Source organism: Oncorhynchus mykiss, chromosome 9, assembly GCF_057628025.1.
Source record: "Oncorhynchus mykiss isolate SJ-2025 chromosome 9, ASM5762802v1, whole genome shotgun sequence".
Classification (NCBI taxonomy): domain Eukaryota; kingdom Metazoa; phylum Chordata; class Actinopteri; order Salmoniformes; family Salmonidae; genus Oncorhynchus; species Oncorhynchus mykiss.
The window spans coordinates 10,342,093-10,367,092 of NC_143030.1; the positions used below are offsets into that span (position 1 = coordinate 10,342,093).

Sequence of the window (25,000 nt, forward strand, 5' to 3'; positions counted from 1 at the left end):
GTGTGTGTGTGTGTGTGTGCGCGTGTGCGGCGGTAATGATGGTAATAGCTGATCGTGTGTGTATCGCTGTTTTTATGAATCATTGTTAACTGTGTGTGTGTGTGTGTGTGTTCAGGTGTGGACAGAGGAGCTCTTTAAACTAGCCACAAACATTCTGTCCCAGAATGCATCTCGCAACACCTTCCTCCTCAAAGCGTAAGTCGTGTGTATGTACCGATTGTCATGAAAACTTCACTGTGGAAATATATAGTGCATGTTCTCCCACTTAAAAAGATGAGAGAGGCCTGTAATTTTCATCATAGGTACACTTCAACTATGACAGACAAAAATGAGAAAATAAAATGCAGAAAATCACATTGTAGGATTTTTAATGAATTTATTTGCAAATTATGGTGGAAAATAAGTATTTGGTCAAAAACAAAAGTTTATCTCAATACTTTGTTATATACCCTTTGTTGGCAATGACAGAGGTCAACCCGTTTTCTGTAAGTCTTCACAAGGTTTTCACACACTGTTGCTGGTATTTTGGCCCATTCCTCCATGCAGATCTCCTCTAGAGCAGTGATGTTTTGGGGCTGTTGCTGGGCAACACGGACTTTCAACTCCCTCCAAAGATTTTCTATGGGGTTGAGATCTGGAGATCTGGCCTAGGTGTAACGGTTTTCTTCCGTTGAAGACGACACAAAGACAGAAGACAATCACCCAGAAAATAATACAACATGCACCAGATAGGAACTGTTTTTGTTTTCACATTTGTTGTTGTTTTGTATTTTGTAGTGTTCTCGTTTATCGTCTATATTAAACATGTTGAACACTAACCACGCTGCATTTTGGTCCTCCTCTCCTTCAACGGAAGAAAACCGTTACACTAGGCCCCTCCAGGACCTTGAAATGCTTCTTACGAAGCCACTCCTTCGTTGCCCGGGCGGTGTGTTTGGGATCATTGTCATGCTGAAAGACCCAGCCACGTTTCATCTTCAATGCCCTTGCTGATGGAAGGAGGTTTTCACTCAAAATCTCACGATACATGGCCCCATTCATTCTTTCCTTTACACGGATCAGTCGTCCTGGTCCCTTTGCAGAAAAACAGCCCCAAAGCATGATGTTTCCACCCCCATGCTTCACAGTAGGTATGACATTCTCCCAATCTTCTTCTGGATCATCCAAATGCTCTCTAGCAACCTCCGACGGGCTTGGACATGTACTGGCTTAAGCAGGGGGACACGTCTGGCACTGCAGGATTTGAGTCCCTGGCGGCATAGTGTGTTACTGATGGTAGGCTTTGTTACTTTGGTCCCAGCTCTCTGCAGGTCATTCACTAGGTCCCCCCGTGTGGTTCTGGGATTTTTGCTCACCGTTCTTGTGATCATTTTGACCCCACGGGGTGAGATCTTGCGTGGAGCCCCAGATCGAGGGAGATTATCAGTGGTCTTTTATGTCTTCCATTTCCTAATAATTGCTCCCCCCAGTTGATTTCTTCAAACCAAGCTGCTTACTTATTGCAGATTCAGTCTTCCCAGCCTGGTGCAGGTCTCCTTTGGTGTCCTTTGACAGCTCTTTGGTCTTGGCCATAGTGGAGTTTGGAGTGTGACTGTTTGAGGTTGTGGACAGGTGTCTTTTATACTGATAACAAGGTCAAACAGGTGCCATTAATACAGGTAACAAGTGGAGGACAGAGGAGCCTCTTAAAGAAGTAGTTACAGGTCTGTGAGAGCCATAAATCTTGCTTGTTTGTAGGTGACCAAATACTTATTTTCCACCATAATTTGCAAATAAATTCATTAAAAATCCTACAATGTGATTTTCTGGATTTTTTTTCTCATTTTGTCTGTCATAGTTGAAGTGTACCTATGATGAAAATTACAGGCCTCTCTCATCTTTTTAAGTGGGAGAACTTGCACAATTGGTGGCTGACTAAATACTTTTTTGCCCCACTGTATCTCATTCATGCAGTATTATATTATATTATATTATATTATACCCACAGTGAGAGTTATTTGATAATTTCTCCCTTTCTCTCTCCCCCCTCTTTCTTTCTCTCTGTCTCTCCTCTCTCTCTGTCTCTCCTGTCTCTCCTCTCTCTCTGTCTCTCCTGTCTCTCCTCTCTCTCTGTCTCTCCTCTCTCTCTCCTCTCACTCTGTCTCTCCTCTCACTCTCTCTCCTCTCTTTCTGTCTCTCTCTCTCTCTCTCTCTCTCGCTCTCTCGCTCTCTCGCTCTCTGTCTCCCTCTCTCTCTCACACAGATACACCAAGTTAAAGTTGCAGGTGAATCAAGATGGAAAGATTCCAGTGAAGAAGTGAGACAGTTCCTGACGGAACTCTACTTTCTTTCCCAGTTTCACTTCCTCCCTCTGTTGCTCTCTCACTCTCCTTGCGGCTCTCTCTCCCACTCTCCCTGCGGCTCTCTTTCCCACTCTCCCTGCGTCTCTCTCTCTCTCTCTCTCTCTCTCTGCGTCTCTCTCTCTCTCCCTGCGTCTCTCTCTCTCTCCCTGCGTCTCCTCTCTCTCCCTGCGTCTCTCTCTCTCTCCCTGCGTCTCTCTCTCTCTCCCTGCGTCTCTCTCTCTCTCCCTGCGTCTCTCTCTCTCTCCCTGCGTCTCTCTCTCTCTCCCTGCGTCTCTCTCTCTCTCCCTGCGTCTCTCTCTCTCCCTGCGTCTCTCTCTCTCTCCCTGCGTCTCTCTCTCTCCCTGCGTCTCTCTCTCTCTCTCTCTCTCCCTGCGTCTCTCTCTCTCTCTCTCTCCCTGCGTCTCTCTCTGTCTCTCCCTGCGTCTCTCTGTCTCTCCCTGCGTCTCTCCCTGCGTCTCTCCCTGCATCTCTCTCTGTCTCTCCCTGCGTCTCTCTGTCTCTCCCTGCGTCTCTCTCTCCCTGCGTCTCTCTCTCCCTGCGTCTCTCTCTCCCTGCGTCTCTATCTCCCTGCGTCTCTATCTCCCTGCGTCTCTATCTCCCTGCGTCTCTCTCTCTCTATCTCCCTGCGTCTCTCTTTCTCCCTGCGTCTGTCTCTCTCTCTCTCTCCCTGCGTCTGTCTCTCTCTCTCTCCCTGCGTCTGTTTCTCTCTCTCTCTCCCTGCGTCTCTCTATCTCCCTGCGTCTCTATCTCCCTGCGTCTCTATCTCCCTGCGTCTCTATCTCCCTGCGTCTCTATCTCCCTGCGTCTCTATCTCCCTGCGTCTCTCTGTCTCTCTCTGCGTCTCTCTCTCTCTGCGTCTCTCTCTCTCTCTCTCCCTGCGTCTGTCTCTCTCTCTCCCTGCGTCTGTCTCTCTCTCTCCCTGCATCTGTCTCTCTCCCTCTCTCTCTCTCTCTCTCTCTCTCTCTCTCCCTGCGTCTCTCTCTCTCTCCCTGCGTGTCTCTCTCTCTCTCCCTGCGTCTCTCTCTCTCTCCCTGCGTCTCTCTCTCTCCCTGCGTCTCTCTCTCTCTCTCTCTCTCTCTCCCTGCGTCTCTCTCTCTCTCTCCCTGCGTCTCTCTCTCTCTCTCCCTGCGTCTCTCTCTCTCTCTCCCTGCGTCTCTCTCTTTCGTGTCTCTCTCTTGCTCTCCCTGCGTCTCTCTCTCTCCCTTCATCTCTCTCTCTCTCCCCCTCAATTCATTTTAAATGCACAATGTTTGAACAATCCTGTCTCCATCTCTCTGTCTCCGTCTGTCTCTCAGCATTCTGAAGATGTTCTCTGACAAGAAGAGAGTGGAGACCGCACTGGAACAGTGCGGTCTGGTCACCAACAAGGTAATCAACCAATCACAGATATCCATTACTTCATAACAGATCCATAATGCTTCAGTTATCCAGAGTCATCAATACCGTCATCTTTATTGATAAAACAATACATGCATGTATAGTGCTCTAGGATCAGGTCCACCCCCCCCCCCCCCCCCCCCACACACACACCCCTGTAATGTAATTTATTATAATTTAAAAGGTCAAACTGCTCCTAGATCAGATTATCTGATGTTGGTTTTCAGGACAGCAGCATGTGAACTGCTGAGAGCTATGCACAGTCAGGTTCAAAGGTCAACTTCTGTTTCCTCCGTAACCAGGTGTGGTCCCCTTGTCGTTGACCTCTGTCCATTTCTCCCTACACACACACACACACACACGCACACCCACCCACCAGTGCCTTGGCAACATAGTGTGTTGCCATGGTAACTGCTAACCAGTCTTAGCAGGCCTGTGTGTTAGTGTGTGTGTTATTGTCCTATGCTGCCCCCTGCTGGTAGAACTGGTTTACTGACTGGTAAAGAGCTACTGCCTCTAAATATCAACTTCTCATTTAGAAAACAGCCCATATCTGGCATCAATATGAGTCGGAAAGGTTTATTCTAGTGTCAAAATTGACTACAAAGTGTAAATGGGATCATTTTGGTCATAAAGTCAGTCACGGCCAAAACTGAGTTTTGTGAGATTTGTGGTCATGACTGCATTACAAAGCAAGTTAATGTTGGGTTCACTTTAATGCTGCCCACATGCCCACAGCTGGGAGCACAGAGGTCATCATCAATTTGGAGTGTAGCTGAAATTTGGGTTGACTTTGGATATCTCTATGGGACTAGTTAGGGACCATCGGTAAATTGCACAAAGAACATGAGACATGTTAAAATTCCGCTAGTCTAAAAACAGTAGAAATGTATATATAAATATTGAAAGCATTTAATGAGAACTAGAAGGTGTGCAACATGAAAATATTGTCACATTTACATTGTGTAATTTATTAACTATCCCCGGAGATAAGCTGTCCAAAGTTTAAGCCACATTAGTGCACGGTGACACTAATTTGCCAAAATAATTGGTCTAACTCTTCCCACCTGCGAACACACTTAAACCACACCCCCGGAACCACACCCCCGGAACCACACCCCCGGAACCACACCCCCTAAACCACACCCCCTAAACCACACCCCCGGAACCACACCCCCTAAACCACACCCCCTAAACCAACTACTACTATTCAGGACCACTATCATTTCTTAATAAACCAAATGTAAAATGAGATCGAATCAGGAAGTGAAGTCAACCTTTAAGGATTCTTCTACACATTTATCTAACTACAGCTGTGCATTAGGAACTGACTCCAGATCAGCCTTTACACTAACCCTGTTAATGTATTGTATTATGTGTTCTCTGTCAGCTGACTCCAGATCAGTCACCCATAGTTCTGGACTACCCAACCTTTCGACTGACACTCTTCTCTTCTCTTCCCCCTCATCTCCCCCTCTCCACCTCCATCCCTCTCTCATCCCCTCTCCACCTCCATCCCTCTCTCCACCTCCATCCCTCTCTCCACCTCCATCCCTCTCTCCACCTCCATCCCTCTCCACCTCCATCCCTCTCCACCTCCATCCCTCTCTCCACCTCCATCCCTCTCTCATCCCCTCTCCACCTCCATCCCTCTCTCATCCCCTCTCCACCTCCATCCCTCTCTCATCCCTCTCTCCACCTCCATCCCTCTCTCATCCCTCTCTCCACCTCCATCCCTCTCTCATCCCCTCTCCACCTCCATCCCTCTCTCATCCCCTCTCCACCTCCATCCCTCTCTCCACCTCCATCCCTCTCTCCACCTCCATCCCTCTCTCATCCCCTCTCCACCTCCATCCCTCTCTCATCCCCTCTCCACCTCCATCCCTCTCTCCACCTCCATCCCTCTCTCCACCTCCATCCCTCTCCACCTCCATCCCTCTCCACCTCCATCCCTCTCCACCTCCATCCCTCCTCTCCACCTCCATCCCTCTCTCATCCCCTCTCCACCTCCATCCCTCTCCACCTCCATCCCTCTCCACCTCCATCCCTCTCCACCTCCATCCCTCTCTCATCCCCTCTCCACCTCCATCCCTCTCCACCTCCATCCCTCTCTCCACCTCCATCCCTCTCTCCACCTCCATCCCTCTCTCCACCTCCATCCCTCTCTCCACCTCCATCCCTCTCCACCTCCATCCCTCTCCACCTCCATCCCTCTCTCCACCTCCATCCCTCTCTCATCCCCTCTCCACCTCCATCCCTCTCTCATCCCCTCTCCACCTCCATCCCTCTCTCATCCCTCTCTCCACCTCCATCCCTCTCTCATCCCTCTCTCCACCTCCATCCCTCTCTCATCCCCTCTCCACCTCCATCCCTCTCTCATCCCCTCTCCACCTCCATCCCTCTCTCCACCTCCATCCCTCTCTCCACCTCCATCCCTCTCTCCACCTCCATCCCTCTCTCATCCCCTCTCCACCTCCATCCCTCTCTCATCCCCTCTCCACCTCCATCCCTCTCTCCACCTCCATCCCTCTCTCCACCTCCATCCCTCTCCACCTCCATCCCTCTCCACCTCCATCCCTCTCTCCACCTCCATCCCTCTCTCATCCCCTCTCCACCTCCATCCCTCTCCACCTCCATCCCTCTCCACCTCCATCCCTCTCCACCTCCATCCCTCTCTCATCCCCTCTCCACCTCCATCCCTCTCCACCTCCATCCCTCTCTCCACCTCCATCCCTCTCTTATCCCCTCTCCACCTCCATCCCTCTCCACCTCCATCCCTCTCTCCACCTCCATCCCTCTCTCATCCCTTCTCCACCTCCATCCCTCTCTCCACCTCCATCCCTCTCTCCACCTCTCTCCCTCTCTCCACCTCCATCCCTCTCTCCACCACCCTCCCTCTCTCCACCACCCTCCCTCTCTCCACCACCCTCCCTCTCTCCACCTCCCTCCCTCTCTCCACCACCCTCCCTCTCTCATCCCTCTCCCTACCACCCTCCCTCTCTCATCCCTCTCTCCACCACCCTCCCTCTCTCCACCTCCCTCCACCTCCCTCCCTCCTCCACCTCCCTCCCTCTCTCATCCCTCTCTCATCCTCTCTCCACCACCCTCCCTCTCTCCACCTCCATCCCTCTCTCCACCACCCTCCCTCTCTCCACCTCCATCCCTCTCTCCACCTCCATCCCTCTCTCATCCCTCTCTCATCCCTCTCTCATCCTCTCTCCACCACCCTCCCTCTCTCCACCTCCATCCCTCTCTCATCCCTCTCTCATCCCTCTCTCATCCCTCTCTCCACCTCCATCCCTCTCTCCACCTCCTCCCTCTCTCCACCTCTCTCATCCCTCTCTCCACCTCCATCCCTCTCTCCATCCCCTCTCCACCTCCATCCCTCTCTCCACCTCCATCCCTCTCTCCACCTCCATCCCTCTCTCCACCTCCATCCCTCTCTCCACCTCTATCCCTCTCTCCACCTCCATCCCTCTCTCCACCTCATCCCTCTCTCCACCTCATCCCTCTCTCCACCTCCATCCCTCTCTCCACCTCCATCCCTCTCTCATCCCTCTCTCATCCCTCTCTCATCCCTCTCTCCACCACCCTCCCTCTCTCCACCTCCATCCCTCTCTCATCCCTCTCTCATCCCTCTCTCCACCACCCTCCCTCTCTCCACCTCCATCCCTCTCTCATCCCTCTCTCATCCCTCTCTCATCCCTCTCTCCACCTCCATCCCTCTCTCCACCTCCATCCCTCTCTCCACCTCCATCCCTCTCTCCACCTCATCCCTCTCTCCACCTCCATCCCTCTCTCATCCTCTCTCCACCTCATCCCTCTCTCATCCTCTCTCCACCTCACCCCTCTCCCATCTCCATCCCTCTCTCATCCTCTCTCCACCTCCATCCCTCTCTCCATCTCATCCCTCTCTCATCCTCTCTCCACCTCATCCCTCTCTCCATCTCCATCCCTCTCTCATCCTCTCTCCACCTCCATCCTCTCTCCATCTCATCCCTCTCTCATCCTCTCTCCACCTCATCCCTCTCTCCATCTCCATCCCTCTCTCATCCTCTCTCCACCTCATCCCTCTCTCCATCTCCATCCCTCTCTCATCCTCTCTCCACCTCCATCCCTCTCTCATCCTCTCTCCACCTCCATCCCCCTCTCCACCTCCATCCCTCTCTCATCCTCTCTCCACCTCCATCCTCTCTCCACCTCTCTCCATCCTCTCTCCACCCTCTCTCCACCCTCTCTCCACCCTCTCTCCACCCTCTCTCCATCCTCTCTCCACCCTCTCTCCATCCTCTCTCCACCCTCTCTCCATCCTCTCTCCACCCTCTCTCCATCCCTCACTCCACCCTCTCTCCATCCCTCTCTCCACCCTCTCTCCATCCTCTCTCCACCTCTCTCCATCCTCTCTCCATCCTCTCTCCACCCTCTCTTCATCCTCTCTCCCCCTCTCTCCATCCTCCATCCTCTCTCCATCCCTCTCTCCATCCTCTCTCCATCCTCTCTCCACACTCTCCATCCTCTCTCCATCCTCTCTCCATCCTCTCTCCATCCTCTCTCCTCTCCACCCTCTCCCATCCCTCTCTCCATCCTCTCTCCACCCTCTCTCGACCCTCTCTCGACCCTCTCTCGACCCTCTCTCCATCCCTCTCTCCATCCCTCTCCACACTCTCCATCCTCTCTCCATCCTCTCTCCATCCTCTCTCCATCCTCTCTCCACCCTCTCTCCACCCTCTCTCCACCCTCTCTCCATCCTCTCTCCACCCTCTCTCCACCCTCTCTCCATCCTCTCTCCACCCTCTCTCCACCCTCTCTCCATCCATCTCTCCATCCTCTCTCCACCCTCTCTCCATCCTCTCTCCATCCTCTCTCCACCCTCTCTCCATCCTCTCTCCACCTTCTCTCCACCCTCTCTCCACCCTCTCTCCATCCTCCACCCTCTCTCCACCCTCTCCACCCTCCTCCACCCTCTCTCCATCCTCTCTCCACCCTCTCTCCATCCTCTCTCCACCCTCTCTCCATCCTCTCTCCACCCTCTCTCCACCCTCTCTCCACCCTCTCTCCACCCTCTCTCCACCCTCTCTCCATCCTCTCTCCACCCTCTCTCCACCCTCTCTCCACCCTCTCTCCACCCTCTCTCCATCCATCTCTCCATCCTCTCTCCACCCTCTCTCCATCCTCTCTCCATCCTCTCTCCACCCTCTCTCCATCCTCTCTCCACCTTCTCTCCACCCTCTCTCCACCCTCTCTCCATCCTCCACCCTCTCTCCACCCTCTCTCCATCCTCTCTCCACCCTCTCTCCATCCATCTCTCCATCCTCTCTCCACCCTCTCTCCATCCTCTCTCCACCCTCTCTCCATCCATCTCTCCACCCTCTCTCCACCCTCTCTCCACCCTCTCTCCACCCTCTCTCCACCTCTCTCCATCCATCTCTCCATCCTCTCTCCACCCTCTCTCCATCCTCTCTCCACCCTCTCTCCATCCATCTCTCCATCCTCTCTCCATCCTCTCTCCATCCTCTCTCCATCCTCTCTCCACCCTCTCTCCATCCCTCTCTCCATCCTCTCTCCACCCTCTCTCGACCCTCTCTCGACCCTCTCTCGACCCTCTCTCCATCCCTCTCTCCATCCCTCTCCACACTCTCCATCCTCTCTCCATCCTCTCTCCATCCTCTCTCCATCCTCTCTCCACCCTCTCTCCACCCTCTCTCCACCCTCTCTCCATCCTCTCTCCACCCTCTCTCCACCCTCTCTCCACCCTCTCTCCACCCTCTCTCCATCCTCTCTCCACCCTCTCTCCATCCTCTCTCCATCCATCTCTCCACCCTCTCTCCACCCTCTCTCCATCCTCTCTCCATCCTCTCTCCATCCTCTCTCCACCCTCTCTCCATCCTCTCTCCACCTTCTCTCCACCCTCTCTCCACCCTCTCTCCATCCTCCACCCTCTCTCCACCCTCTCTCCATCCTCTCTCCACCCTCTCTCCATCCATCTCTCCATCCTCTCTCCACCCTCTCTCATCCTCTCTCCACCCTCTCTCCATCCATCTCTCCATCCTCTCTCCATCCTCTCTCCACCCTCTCTCCATCCTCTCTCCACCCTCTCTCCACCCTCTCTCCATCCTCTCTCCATCCTCTCTCCACCCTCTCTCCACCCTCTCTCCATCCTCTCTCCACCCTCTCTCCACCCTCTCTCCACCCTCTCTCCACCCTCTCTCCACCCTCTCTCCATCCATCTCTCCATCCTCTCTCCACCCTCTCTCCATCCTCTCTCCACCTTCTCTCCACCTTCTCTCCACCCTCTCTCCACCCTCTCTCCATCCTCCACCCTCTCTCCACCCTCTCTCCATCCTCTCTCCACCCTCTCTCCATCCATCTCTCCATCCTCTCTCCACCCTCTCTCCATCCTCTCTCCGCCCTCTCTCCATCCATCTCTCCACCCTCTCTCCATCCTCTCTCCACCCTCTCTCCACCCTCTCTCCATCCATCTCTCCATCCTCTCTCCACCCTCTCTCCATCCTCTCTCCACCCTCTCTCCATCCATCTCTCCATCCTCTCTCCACCCTCTCTCCATCCTCTCTCCATCCTCTCTCCACCCTCTCTCCATCCTCTCTCCACCCTCTCTCCACCTTCTCTCCATCCCTCGCTCCACCCTCTCTCCATCCTCTCTCCATCCTCTCTCCACCCTCTCTCCACCCTCTCTCCACCCTCTCTCCATCCATCTCTCCAGGCAGAGGGCATTAAGCCAGACGACTTTACTTGTGATATGTTCCAGAGCTTTCTCCACAGTCTCTGTCTCCGACCTGAGATAGAACGCATCTTCGTAGAGCTGTGAGTCTCACACACACACACACACACACGCACGGATGCACACACAAACATACTCACAACAAACACTCGAATACACACACACACACACAATGCAACAAACCATAACAACCTAATCTCTCTCTAACCAACTCTATGCCTGCTCTACCAACCTAATCTCTCTCTCTCTAACCAACTCTATGCCTGCTCTACCAACCTAATCTCTCTCTAACCAACTCTATGCCTGCTCTACCAACCTAATCTCTCTCTCTCTAACCAACTCTATGCCTGCTCTACCAACCTAATCTCTCTCTAACCAACTCTATGCCTGCTCTACCAACCTAATCTCTCTCTCTAACCAACTCTATGCCTGCTCTACCAACCTAATCTCTCTCTAACCAACTCTATGCCTGCTCTACCAACCTAATCTCTCTCTAACCAACTCTATGCCTGCTCTACCAACCTAATCTCTCTCTAACCAACTCTATGCCTGCTCTACCAACCTAATCTCTCTCTAACTAACTCTATGCCTGCTCTACCAACCTAATATCTCTCTCTCTAACCAACTCTATGCCTGCTCTACCAACCTAATCTCTCTCTAACCAATTCTATGCCTGCTCTACCAACCTAATATCTCTCTAACCAACTCTATGCCTGCTCTACCAACCTAATTTCTCTCTCTCTAACCAACTCTATGCCTGCTCTACCAACTTAATCTCTCTCTCTAACCAACTCTATGCCTGCTCTACCAACTTAATCTCTCTCTCTCTAACCAACTCTATGCCTGCTCTACCAACCTAATCTCTCTCTCTCTAACCAACTCTATGCCTGCTCTACCAACCTAATCTCTCTCTAACCAACTCTATGCCTGCTCTACCAACCTAATCTCTCTAACCAATTCTATGCCTGCTCTACCAACCTAATCTCTCTCTAACCAACTCTATGCCTGCTCTACCAACCTAATCTCTCTCTCTAACCAATTCTATGCCTGCGCTACCAACCTAATCTCTCTGTAACCAACTCTATGCCTGCTCTACCAACCTAATCTCTCTCTAACCAACTCTATGCCTGCTCTACCAACCTAATCTCTCTCTCTAACCAATTCTATGCCTGCGCTACCAACCTAATCTCTCTCTAACCAACTCTATGCCTGCTCTACCAACCTAATCTCTCTCTAACCAACTCTATGCCTGCTCTACCAACCTAATCTCTCTCTAACCAACTCTATGCCTGCTCTACCAACCTAATATCTCTCTCTCTAACCAACTCTATGCCTGCTCTACCAACCTAATCTCTCTCTAACCAATTCTATACCTGCTCTACCAACCTAATATCTCTCTAACCAACTCTATGCCTGCTCTACCAACCTAATTTATCTCTCTCTAACCAACTCTATGCCTGCTCTACCAACCTAATTTCTCTCTCTCTAACCAACTCTATGCCTGCTCTACCAACTTAATCTCTCTCTCTAACCAACTCTATGCCTGCTCTACCAACTTAATCTCTCTCTCTCTAACCAACTCTATGCCTGCTCTACCAACCTAATCTCTCTCTCTAACCAATTCTATGCCTGCGCTACCAACCTAATCTCTCTCTAACCAACTCTATGCCTGCTCTACCAACCTAATCTCTCTCTAACCAACTCTATGCCTGCTCTACCAACTTAATCTCTCTCTCTCTAACCAACTCTATGCCTGCTCTACCAACCTAATCTCTCTCTCTCTAACCAACTCTATGCCTGCTCTACCAACCTAATCTCTCTCTAACCAACTCTATGCCTGCTCTACCAACCTAATCTCTCTAACCAATTCTATGCCTGCTCTACCAACCTAATCTCTCTCTAACCAACTCTATGCCTGCTCTACCAACCTAATCTCTCTCTCTAACCAATTCTATGCCTGCGCTACCAACCTAATCTCTCTCTAACCAACTCTATGCCTGCTCTACCAACCTAATCTCTCTCTAACCAACTCTATGCCTGCTCTACCAACCTAATCTCTCTCTCTAACCAACTCTATGCCTGCTCTATCTCTCCCTATCCCCCCTCCCTCCCAGTGGTTCTAAGGGGAAGCCCTTCCTCTCCCTGGATCAGTTGACAGACTTTATAAACCGTCGTCAGAGAGACTCTCGTCTCAACGAGGTGCTGTATCCTCCGCTGAAGAGAGAGCAGATCAGACAACTGATGGAGAAATACCAGAGCAATGCCAGCCAGCTGGAGAGAGGTGAGGGGGGAGAAATGCAAGCCAGCTGGGGAGTAATGCAAGCCAGCTGGAGAGAAAGGTGAAGGGGGAGTAATGCAAGCCAGCTGGGGAGTAATGCCAGCCAGCTGGAGAGAGGTGAGGGGGGAGTAATGCAAGCCAGCTGGAGAGAGGTGAGAGGGGAGTAATGCCAGCCAGCTGGAGAGAGGTGTGAGGGGGGGAATAATGCCAGCCAGCTGGAGAGAGGTGAGGGGGGAGTAATGCCAGCCAGCTGGAGAGAGAGGTGAGGGGGGAGTAATGCCATCCAGCTGGAGAGAGAGGTGAGGGGGGAGTAATGCCAGCCAGCTGGAGAGAGGTGAGGGGGGGAGTAATGCCAGCCAGCTGGAGAGAGAGGTGAGGGGGGAGTAATGCCAGCCAGCTGGAGAGAGGTGAGGGGGGAGTAATGCCAGCCAGCTGGAGAGAGGTGAGGGGGGAGTAATGCCAGCCAGCTGGAGAGGGAGGGGGGGAGTAATGCCAGCCAGCTGGAGATAGAGGGGGGGGAGTAATGCCAGCCAGCTGGAGAGAGGTGAGGGGGGAGTACTGCCAGCCAGCTGAAGAGAGGTGAGGGGGGAGTAATGCCAGCCAGCTGGAGAGAGGTGAGGGGGGAGTAATGCCAGCCAGCTGGAGAGAGAGGTGAGGGGGGAGTAATGCCAGCCAGCTGGAGAGAGAGGTGAGGGGGGAGTAATGCCAGCCAGCTGGAGAGAGGTGAGGGGGGAGTAATGCCAGCCAGCTGGAGAGAGGTGAGGGGGGAGTAATGCCAGCCAGCTGGAAAGGGGGGGGGGAGTAATGCCAGCCAGCTGGAGAGGAACGGGGAGGGTCAATGCCAGAATGCCAGCCAGCTGGAGAGGGAGGGGGGGACAGTGCCAGCCAGCTGGAGAGGGGGGGGTATTGCCAGCCAGCTGGAGAGGGAGGGGGGGGGGGGGGGGTAACGCCAGCCAGCTGGAGAGAGAGGGGGGGATAATGCCAGCCAGCTGGAGAGAGTGGGGGGAGGGGTAATGCCTGCCAGCTGGGGAGGGAGGGGGTAGCAATGCCAGCCAGCTAGAGAGAGAGGTGAGGGGGGAGCAATGCCAGCCAGCTGGAGAGGGGGGGAGTAATGCCAGACAGCTGGAAAAGGGGGGGGGGAGTAATGCCAGCCAGCTGGAGAGGAAGGGGGAGGGGCAATGCCAGCCAGCTGGAGAGGGAGGGGGGGACAGTGCCAGCCAGCTGGAGAGAGGGGGGGGCAATGCCAGCCAGCTGGAGAGGAAGGGGGGGGGGGGATAATGCCTGCCAGCTGGAGAGGGTGGAACAGTGCCAGCCAGCTGGAGAGGGGGGGGGGGGGGGGAATATTGCCAGCCAGCTGGAGAGAGGTGAGGGGGGAGTAATGCCAGCCAGCTGGAGAGAGGTGAGGGGGGAGTAATGCCAGCCAGCTGGTCAGAGAGAGAGAGGGGGGGTAATGCCAGCCAGCTGGAGAGAGAGAGAGGGGGGGAGGTAATGCCAGCCAGCTGGAGAGAGGGGGGTAATGCCAGCCAGCTGGAGAGAGGGGGGTAATGCCAGCCAGCTGGAGAGAGAGAGGGGGGAGGTATTTTCAGCCAGCTGGAGAGAGAGAGGGGGGGTAATGCCAGCCAGCTGGAGAGGGGGGGGGGGGTAATGCCAGCCAGCTGGAGAGAGGGGGGTGTAATGCCAGCCAGCTGGAGAGAGGGGGGGTAATGCTAGCCAGCTGGAGAGAGGGGGGTATAATGCCAGCCAGCTGGAGAGAGGGGGGTATAATGCCAGCCAGCTGGAGAGAGGGGGGTATAATGCCAGCCAGCTGGAGAGAGGGGGGAAATAGGGAGGGTTCATGATGATATACAATGGGGAGAACAAGTATTTGATACACTGCCGATTTTGCAGGTTTTCCTACTTACAAAGCATGTAGAGGTCTGTAATTTGTATCATAGGTACACTTCAACTGTGAGAGACGGAATCTAAAACAAACATCCAGAAAATCACATTGTATGATTTTTAAGTAATTAATTAGCATTTTATTGCATGACATAAGTATTTGATCACCTACCAACCAGTAAGATTTACGGCTCTCACAGACCTGTTAGTTTTTCTTTAAGAAGCCCTCCTGTTCTCCACTCATTACCTGTATTAACTGCACCTGTTTGAACTCGTTGCCTGTATAAAAGACACACACTGTCCACACACTCAATCAAACAGACTCCAACCTCTCCACAATGGCCAAGACCAGAGAGCTGTGTAAGGACATCAGGGATAAAATTGTAGACCTGCACAAGGCTGGGATGGGCTACAGGACAATAGGCAAGCAGCTTGGTGAGAAGGCAACAACTGTTGGCGCAATTATTAGAAAATGGAAGAAGTTCAAGATGACGGTCAATCACCCTCGGTCTGGGGCTCCATGCAAGATCTCACCTCGTGGGGCATCAATGATCATGAGGAAGATGAGGGATCAGCCCAGAACTACACGGCAGGACCTGGTCAATGACCTGAAGAGAGCTGGGACCACAGTCTCAAAGAAAACCATTAGTAACACACTACGCCATCATGGATTAAAATCCTACAGCTCACGCAAGGTCTCCCTGCTCAAGTCAGCTCATGTCCAGGCCCGTCTGAAATTTGCCAATGACCATCTGGATGATCCAGAGGAGGAATGGGAGAAGGTCATGTGGTCTGATGAGACAAAAATAGAGCTTTTTGGTCTAAACTCCATTCGATGTGTTTGGAGGAAGAAGAAGGATGAGTACAACCCCAAGAACACCATCCCAACCGTGAAGCATGGAGGTGGAAACCTCATTCTTTGGGGATGCTTTTCTGCAAAGGGGACAGGATGACTGCACCGTATTGAGGGGAGGATGGATGGGGCCATGTATCGCGAGATCTTGGCCAACAACCTCCTTCCCTCAGTAAGAGCATTGAAAATGGGTCGTGGCTGGGTCTTCCAGCATGACAACGACCCGAAACACACAGCCAGGGCAACTAAGGAGTGGCTCCCCCGTAAGAAGCATCTCAAGGTCCTGGAGTGGCCTAACCAGTCTCCAGACCTGAACCCAATAGAAAATATTTGGAGGGAGCTGAAAATCCGTATTGCCCAGCGACAGCCCCGAAACCTGAAGGGATCTGGAGGTCTGTATGGAGGAGTGGGCCAAAATCCCTGCTGCAGTGTGTACAAACCTGGTCAAGAACTACAGGAAACGTATGATCTCTGTAATTGCAAACAAAGGTTTCTGTACCAAATATTAAGTTCTGCTTTTCTGATGTATCAAATACTTATGTCATGCAATAAAATGTAAATGAATTACTTAAAAATCATACAATGTGATTTTCCTGTATTTTTGTTTTAAATTCCGTCTCTCACAGTTGAAGTGTACCTATGATAAAAATTACAGACCTCTACATGCTTTGTAAGTAGGAAAACCTGCAAAATCAGCAGTGTATCAAATACTTGTTCTCCCCACTGTACATGACTTGATTATCTTGTTGGTGAGGTGTTGATTCTCTGGTTTGATGTCTGTTTGAGCCAAACACACATTTCCACTTTACATGACAACGTTATTAGTTTCTAGTTGTCTGATCTTCTCTCTATCTCACTATCCTTTTATTTTTCTCTCTCTCTCCATCTCTCTCCCTATCTCTCTCCCTCTCTCTCCATCTCTTTCTCCCTCTCTCTCATCTCTTTCTCCCTCTCTCTCCCTCTCTCCCCCTCCCTCTCTCCATCTCTCTCTCTCTCTCTCTCTCTCTCTCTCTCTCTCTCCATCTCTCTCTCTCTCTCTCTCCCTCTCCATCTCTCTTTTCCTCTCCCTCTCTCCATCTCTCTCCCTCCATCTCTCTCCCTCTTTCTCTCTCTCTCTCCCCATCTCTATCTCTCTCTCCATCTCTCTCCCTCCATCTCCATCTCTCTCTCTCGCTCTCCCTCCATCTCTCTCTCCCTCCCTCTCCCTCCATCTCCATCTCTCGCTCTCCCTCCATCTCTCTCTCCCTCCCTCCTCTCTCCAGATCAGATCAGTCTGATGGGGTTCAGCAGGTATCTAGGAGGAGAGGAGAATTCCATGGTCCCTCCAGAGAGACTGGACATCATAGATGATATGAACCAGCCCCTGTCCCACTACTTTATCAACTCTTCCCACAACACCTACCTCACAGGTACACACACTGTTAGACACACAACACACTGTTAGACACACAACACACTGTTAGACACACAACACACTGTTAGACACACAACACACTGTTAGACACACAACACACTGTTAGACACACAACACACTGTTAGACACACAACACACTGTTAGACACACAACACCTACCTCACAGGTTAATACTCACACATACACACATACTGTACACACAGACAATCTGATTGGTGTAAAGGTGTCCCCTCCTCCTCTCCCAGTTGGTCAGCTGACAGGTCTGTCGTCAGTGGAGATGTATCGCCAGGTGTTACTGATTGGCTGTACACATATACACATACTGTACACACAGACAATCTGATTGGTGTAAAGGTGTCCCCTCCTCCTCCTCTCCCAGTTGGTCAGCTGACAGGTCTGTCTTCGGTGGAGATGTATCGCCAGGTGTTACTGACCGGTTGTCGCTGTATAGAGCTGGACTGTTGGAAGGGACGGCCGCAGGACGAGGAACCTTACATCACACACGGCTTCACCATGACCACAGAGATACCCTTCAAGGTGTGTGTGTGTGTGTGTGCGTGTGTGTGTGTGTGTGTGTGTGTGTGTGTGTGTACTTCATCACACACAGCTTCACCATGACCACTGACACAACCTTGAAGGTTTACCATAAGTCTGAAATGATTTCTATATAGTGCTGGTCCTCACATCAGTGTACTACATTGTATATGATGATCACCTGCCTAATATATTCTCTCTCTCTCTACCTCTCTCTCTCTCTCTCTCTCTCTCTCTCTCTCTCTCTCTCTCTCTCTCTCTCTCTGTCTCTCTCTCCCTCTCTCTGTCTCTCTGTCTCTCTCTCTCTCTCTCTCTGTCTCTCTCTCTCTCTCTGTCTCTCTCTCTCTCTCTCTCTCTCTGTCTCTCTCTCTCTCTCTGTCTCTCTCTGTCTCTCCATCTCTCTCTGTCTCTCTCTCTCTGTCTCTCTCTCTCTGTCTCTCTCTCTCTGTCTCTCTCTGTCTCTCTCTGTCTCTCTCTGTCTCTCTCTCTCTCTCTCTCTCTGTGAAGGAGGTGATTGAAGCGATAGCAGAAAGTGCGTTCAAGGCCTCTCCCTATCCCCTCATCCTCTCCTTCGAAAACCATGTTGACTCGTGAGTGAAGCATTCTGGGTAGTGAGATGGGAAATCCTGAGAACCTTCAATTCAATGGGCTTTATCTGAAACATATATGTTGCCAAAGTAAATGAAATAGACAAAATTAAAAATAAACAAGGGAAACATTAGTAAACACCTACAAAGGTTTTCAAATGTTAAATTATGTTCTGTCTCTCGCAGGGCGAAGCAGCAGGCCAAGATGGCGGAGTATTGTCAAAGTATCTTTGGAGACGCCCTTCTCATCGACCCTCTGGAGAAATACCCGGTGAGTCTGGGATCAGGGGTGAGAGGTCAGGAAGGTCACGGATTAGTTAGGAACTCCCCTCAGCAGGCCAGCTATTATTTGGACATTCAATTGAAAAGAAACAACCAATTTAGCAGAGAGAAACACGGCCCTGGCTTAGCGGGAGGTAAACCGTGGGTTGGGGCTACTTTAGGACAGTGGAGGCTGTTGAGGGGAGGACGACACATTAATAATGTCTGGAACAGAGGGAATGAAACACCTGGAAACTGAACGTTTGATGTATTTGACACCATTCCATGTATTCCGCTCCAGCCATTACCACGAGCCCGTCCTCCCCAATTAAGAGGCCACCAACCTCCTGTGAATTAGGAACACTACTGATCCCAGCTCAGCCCTTACACTAGCCCTGTTAATGTATTGTATTATGTGTTCTCTAACAGCTGATCCCAGCTCAGCCCTTACCGTCGCCCCAGGAGCTGCTGGGAAAGATCTTGATCAAAAACAAGAAGAAGCACCACCACAGAGCGTCCACCAGGGGCAGTCTGAGGAGGAGGACCGGAGAGACGGACAGTCTGGGACAGGCTTCACCTCTTAACGGTATTCACTGTCTTCACACACACACACACACACACACACGTAAAGTAAGTATGGACACACACATACACAGACATTTCGAGTATAGTACACACAAACCTACACACACTTCCAAATGTAGTATTATGTTGTGCTGTGTGACTTTTCCTGTAGTGGTATACAGTACATTATTGACAAGAGTATGTATTTCCTGTAGTGGTATACAGTACATGTATTTCCTGTAGTGGTATACAGTACATGTATTTCCTGTAGTGGTATACAGTACATGTATTTCCTGTAGTGGTATTATACAGTACATGTATTTCCTGTAGTGGTATTATACAGTAAATGTATTTCCTGTAGTGGTATTATACAGTACATGTATTTCCTGTAGTGGTATTATACAGTAAATGTATTTCCTGTAGTGGTATTATACAGTACATGTATTTCCTGTAGTGGTATTATACAGTAAATGTATTTCCTGTAGTGGTATTATACAGTACATGTATTTCCTGTAGTGGTATTATACAGTACATGTATTTCCTGTAGTGGTATTATACAGTAAATGTATTTCCTGTAGTGGTATACAGTTCATGTATTTCCTGTAGTGGTATTATACAGTACATGTATTTCCTGTAGTGGTATTATACAGTAAATGTATTTCCTGTAGTGGTATACAGTACATGTATTTCCTGTAGTGGTATACAGTACATGTATTTCCTGTAGTGGTATTATACAGTAAATGTATTTCCTGTAGTGGTATACAGTACATGTATTTCCTGTAGTGGTATACAGTACATGTATTTCCTGTAGTGGTATTATACAGTAAATGTATTTCCTGTAGTGGTATACAGTACATGTATTTCCTGTAGTGGTATTATACAGTACATGTATTTCCTGTAGTGGTATTATACAGTACATGTATTTCCTGTAGTGGTATTATACAGTAAATGTATTTCCTGTAGTGGTATACAGTACATGTATTTCCTGTAGTGGTATTATACAGTACATGTATTTCCTGTAGTGGTATTATACAGTACATGTATTTCCTGTAGTGGTATACAGTACATGTATTTCCTGTAGTGGTATACAGTTCATGTATTTCCTGTAGTGGTATACAGTTCATGTATTTCCTGTAGTGGTATTATACAGTAAATGTATTTCCTGTAGTGGTATTATACAGTACATGTATTTCCTGTAGTGGTATTATACAGTACATGTATTTCCTGTAGTGGTATTATACAGTACATGTATTTCCTGTAGTGGTATTATACAGTAAATGTATTTCCTGTAGTGGTATTATACAGTACATGTATTTCCTGTAGTGGTATTATACAGTACATGTATTTCCTGTAGTGGTATACAGTAAATGTATTTCCTGTAGTGGTATACAGTACATGTATTTCCTGTAGTGGTATACAGTTCATGTATTTCCTGTAGTGGTATACAGTACATGTATTTCCTGTAGTGGTATACAGTAAATGTATTTCCTGTAGTGGTATTATACAGTACATGTATTTCCTGTAGTGGTATTATACAGTACATGTATTTCCTGTAGTGGTATTATACAGTAAATGTATTTCCTGTAGTGGTATTATACAGTACATGTATTTCCTGTAGTGGTATTATACAGTACATGCATTTCCTGTAGTGGTATTATACAGTACATGTATTTCCTGTAGTGGTATTATACAGTACATGTATTTCCTGTAGTGGTATTATACAGTACATGTATTTCCTGTAGTGGTATTATACAGTAAATGTATTTCCTGTAGTGGTATTATACAGTACATGTATTTCCTGTAGTGGTATTATACAGTACATGTATTTCCTGTAGTGGTATACAGTAAATGTATTTCCTGTAGTGGTATACAGTACATGTATTTCCTGTAGTGGTATACAGTTCATGTATTTCCTGTAGTGGTATACAGTACATGTATTTCCTGTAGTGGTATACAGTAAATGTATTTCCTGTAGTGGTATTATACAGTACATGTATTTCCTGTAGTGGTATTATACAGTACATGTATTTCCTGTAGTGGTATACAGTTCATGTATTTCCTGTAGTGGTATACAGTACATGTATTTCCTGTAGTGGTATTATACAGTTCATGTATTTCCTGTAGTGGTATTATACAGTACATGTATTTCCTGTAGTGGTATTATACAGTACATGTATTTCCTGTAGTGGTATTATACAGTAAATGTATTTCCTGTAGTGGTATTATACAGTAAATGTATTTCCTGTAGTGGTATACAGTTCATGTATTTCCTGTAGTGGTATACAGTACATGTATTTCCTGTAGTGGTATACAGTACATGTATTTCCTGTAGTGGTATTATACAGTTCATGTATTTCCTGTAGTGGTATTATACAGTAAATGTATTTCCTGTAGTGGTATTATACAGTACATGTATTTCCTGTAGTGGTATTATACAGTACATGTATTTCCTGTAGTGGTATTATACAGTACATGTATTTCCTGTAGTGGTATTATACAGTACATGTATTTCCTGTAGTGGTATTATACAGTAAATGTATTTCCTGTAGTGGTATTATACAGTACATGTATTTCCTGTAGTGGTATTATACAGTACATGTATTTCCTGTAGTGGTATTATACAGTACATGTATTTCCTGTAGTGGTATACAGTACATGTATTTCCTGTAGTGGTATTATACAGTTCATGTATTTCCTGTAGTGGTATTATACAGTAAATGTATTTCCTGTAGTGGTATTATACAGTACATGTATTTCCTGTAGTGGTATTATACAGTACATGTATTTCCTGTAGTGATTTTCAGTATATTGACAAGTATTTATTTATTTTCTGTTTGTTTAGACTGCCGTTTCAGTGACAGTGATGGAGGCCAGCTGCTATCCAATGGGGAAGAGAGGCTGGCAGACAGGCTGGTTAAAGACGGAGATCCTCGCAAATCTATTGGTCAGTTCACTTCCTGAATGATCAAACATGCTGGGGGTGGGAGAGAGGGATGGATGGACATACATAGGTAACATGTTGACACGTGTTCTGGTAGGAGGGGAGGGAGAAAGTGATGATGAGGAGGAGGAAGAGGAACCAGTGGCTGAACTAAAGAAACCAAACTCTGATGAGGTGAGTCCTCTACTAATTGATTGATTGTCACTTATTGTTCCCTGAAGTGGGTTCTATTTACTTGGGTCGTCCCAGTGAGCAAGTGAACACGCAATGGTTCTATGTATCTTTTTTTTATTGACCTCTCTCTCGGTCTCTCTCGGTCTCTCTGTCTCTCTGTCTCGGTCTCTCTGTCTCTCTGTCTCGGTCTCTCTGTCTCTCTGTCTCGGTCTCTCTGTCTCTCTGTCTGTCTCTCTGTCTCTGTCTCGGTCTCTCTGTCTCTCTCTGTCTCGGTCTCTCTCTCTCTCTGTCTCGGTCTCTCTGTCTCTCTGTCTCGGTCTCTCTGTCTCTCTGTCTCTGTCTCGGTCTCTCTGTCTCTCTCTGTCTCGGTCTCTCTGTCTCTCTGTCTCGGTCTCTCTGTCTCTCTGTCTCGGTCTCTCTGTCTCTCTGTCTCGGTCTCTCTGTCTCGGCCTCTCTGTCTCGGTCTCTCTGTCTCTCTGTCTCGGTCTCTCTGTCTCGGTCTCTCTGTCTCTCTGTCTTGGTCTCTCTGTCTCGGCCTCTCTGTCTCGGTCTCTCTGTCTCTCTGTCTCGGTCTCTCTGTCTCTCTGTCGGTCTCTCTCTCTCTGTCGGTCTCTCTGTCTCTGTCTCTGTCGGTCTCTCTGTCTCTGTCTCTCTGTCTCTGTCTCTGTCTCTCTGTCTCTCTCTCTGTCGGTCTCTCTCTCTCTGTCGGTCTCTCTGTCTCTGTCTCTGTCGGTCTCTCTGTCTCTGTCTCTGTCTCTCGGTCTCTGTCTCTCGGTCTCGGTCTCTCTGTCTCACTCTCTCTGTCTCACTCTCTCTGTCTCTCTCTCTGTCTCTCTTTTTGTCTCTCTCTTTGTCTCTATAACATAAAACACAGAAATACGAGCCTTTGGTCATTAATATGATCGAATCCGGAAACTATCATTTAGAAAACAAAACGTTTATTTCAGTGAAATACGGAACTGTTACGTATTTTATCTAAGGGGTGGCATCCCTAAGTCTAAATATTCTTTTTACATTGCACAACCTTCAATGTATGTCATAATTACGTAAAATTCTGGCAAATTAGTTCGCAACGAGCCAGGCTGCCCAAACGGTTGCATATACCCTGACTCTGCGTGCAATGAATGCAAGAGAAGTGACACAATTTCACCTGGTTAACATTGCCTGCTAAACTGGATTAGTAGTTATAATTGTTTTTTTATAAGATAAGTTTAAAGCTAGCTAGCAATTTGCTTCTACTGCATTCGCGGAACAGGCAGGCTACTCGTGGAGTGCAATGGTTAGAGCGTTGGACTAGTTTACTGTGCGGTTGCAAGATTGGAACCTCTGAGCTGACGAGGTGAAAATCTGTCGTTCTGCCCCTGAACAGGCAGTTAACCCACAGTTCCTAGGCTGTCATTGAAAATAAGAATGTGTTCTTAACTGACCTGCCTGGTTAAATAAAGGTTAAATAATAAAAAAATATATAAATAAATAACAATAATCGGAAATCGGCGCCCAAAAATACCAAGTTCCGATTGTTATGAAAACTTGAAATCCGCCCTAATTAATCGGCCCTAATTAATCGGCCCTAATTAATCGGCCCTAATTAATCGGCCATTCCGATTAATCGGTCGACCTCTAGTTACAAAGGCTGAGTGACCTGAGACTGCTGGGAGAGGAGGGGTGGAAAACAGCAGGTTTACTAAGGCTGGGTGACCTGAGACTGCTGGGAGAGGAGGGGTGGAAAACAGCAGGTTTACTAAGGCTGGGTGACCTGAGACTGCTGGGAGAGGAGGGGTGGAAAACAGCAGGTTTACAAAGGCTGGGTGACCTGAGACTGCTGGGAGAGGAGGGGTGGAAAACCCTGGAAGTCTTGGCACAACAAACAGGACTAACGTCTCTTAGGCTGCTGGAGAGATTCCTGGAGGAGGTCCAGGAGGCCCTGTCTGAGCCAGTAAGGGGGGTGTTTGAGCGGCCAAAGGGAGAGGGGCCACCAATGTTTCCGCCACTGCAGGTGACGGCAGAGACTGGAGACTGGGGGTCTGGAGGATTTAGATTTTAACACTCTGAGCCTGGGGGAGTTTAAGGGGGTGGGAGGTAAAGCCCTCTACAAACTCTGCGTTAAGGTTAGGAACATTAGGAGCCTAACAGGAGTGAAGGCACATCAGTGGCAGGGGGTATGTGGGGCAGAGAGTATGGTGGGTTTTAGATGGAGGGGGCTCTACAAACCCCCAGTTCCAAAGAGGTCAGGAGACCTCCAGTGGAGGGTTCTACATGGAGCCTTGGCCACTAACAGCTGGTTGGTACGGGTTGAACCGGGAGTCGGACAGGGGTGTCCTTTCTGTGTCATGAGTGAAACTGTGCATCGTGTGTTTTCTGTGTGTGCCAGGTTAATGCCGTTAATGTCTCTGTTGGAATGTCTGTGTGAGAGGTCGGGGGTGGTTTTTACTGTTGGGATGGTTATAATGGGATACAGGTATTCAAATAAGGAGAAGGCCAAATGTGTGTTGTTGAATTTTCTGTTTGCTCAGGCAAAGTTGTCTATTTGGCTGACCAGGAGGAGCAGGGTTAAAGGTGGGGGTGTAACAGACCCTTTACTGTTGTTTATTGGGATGGTCTCTGCGCGCCTTAGGGTGGAATTTGAGTTCTATAAAATGATAAAACGTGTGGAGATGTTTCAGGAGATATGGTGTGTTGGGGGGCTGTCTGTCTAGCTGGGGAGGATGTTTCAGGAGATATGGTGTGTTGGGGAGGCTGTCTGTATAGCTGGGGAAGATGTTTGAGGAGATATGGTGTGTTGGGGGGCCGTCTGCATAGCTGGGGAGGATGTTTCAGGAGATATGGTGTGTTGGGGGGCCATCTGCATAGCTGGGGAAGAAGGGTTGGATATACGGTTATAGAGGTGAGGTTTTGGTTATTGTGATTTGTGGCGCTGTATCGTGGGGTAGAGGTGAGGTTTTGGTTATTGTGATTTGGGGCGTTGTATCGTGGGGTAGAGGTGAGGTTTTGGTTATTGTGATTTGTGGCGTTGTATCGTGGGGTAGAGGTGAGGTTTTGGTTATTGTGATTTGGGGCG

At 49.3% G+C, this 25,000-nt stretch overlaps 1 protein-coding gene across 1 annotated transcript in view; it reads left to right on the forward strand.

Annotated features, from left to right (window-relative positions):
* The window catches only part of LOC110510780 (1-phosphatidylinositol 4,5-bisphosphate phosphodiesterase beta-3), a 157,983-nt gene that overhangs the window by 83,469 nt on the left and 49,514 nt on the right, over positions 1 to 25,000 (forward strand). The window contains exons 5-16 of the mRNA XM_036987197.2: positions 116 to 195; positions 2,243 to 2,296; positions 3,638 to 3,710; positions 10,441 to 10,541; positions 12,573 to 12,739; positions 16,730 to 16,876; positions 17,261 to 17,418; positions 17,923 to 18,005; positions 18,189 to 18,273; positions 18,693 to 18,849; positions 21,670 to 21,771; positions 21,866 to 21,942. Coding sequence (XP_036843092.2) covers positions 116 to 195; positions 2,243 to 2,296; positions 3,638 to 3,710; positions 10,441 to 10,541; positions 12,573 to 12,739; positions 16,730 to 16,876; positions 17,261 to 17,418; positions 17,923 to 18,005; positions 18,189 to 18,273; positions 18,693 to 18,849; positions 21,670 to 21,771; positions 21,866 to 21,942 — 1,284 coding nt within the window. The remainder of the gene's footprint in view (positions 1 to 115; positions 196 to 2,242; positions 2,297 to 3,637; positions 3,711 to 10,440; positions 10,542 to 12,572; positions 12,740 to 16,729; positions 16,877 to 17,260; positions 17,419 to 17,922; positions 18,006 to 18,188; positions 18,274 to 18,692; positions 18,850 to 21,669; positions 21,772 to 21,865; positions 21,943 to 25,000) is intronic.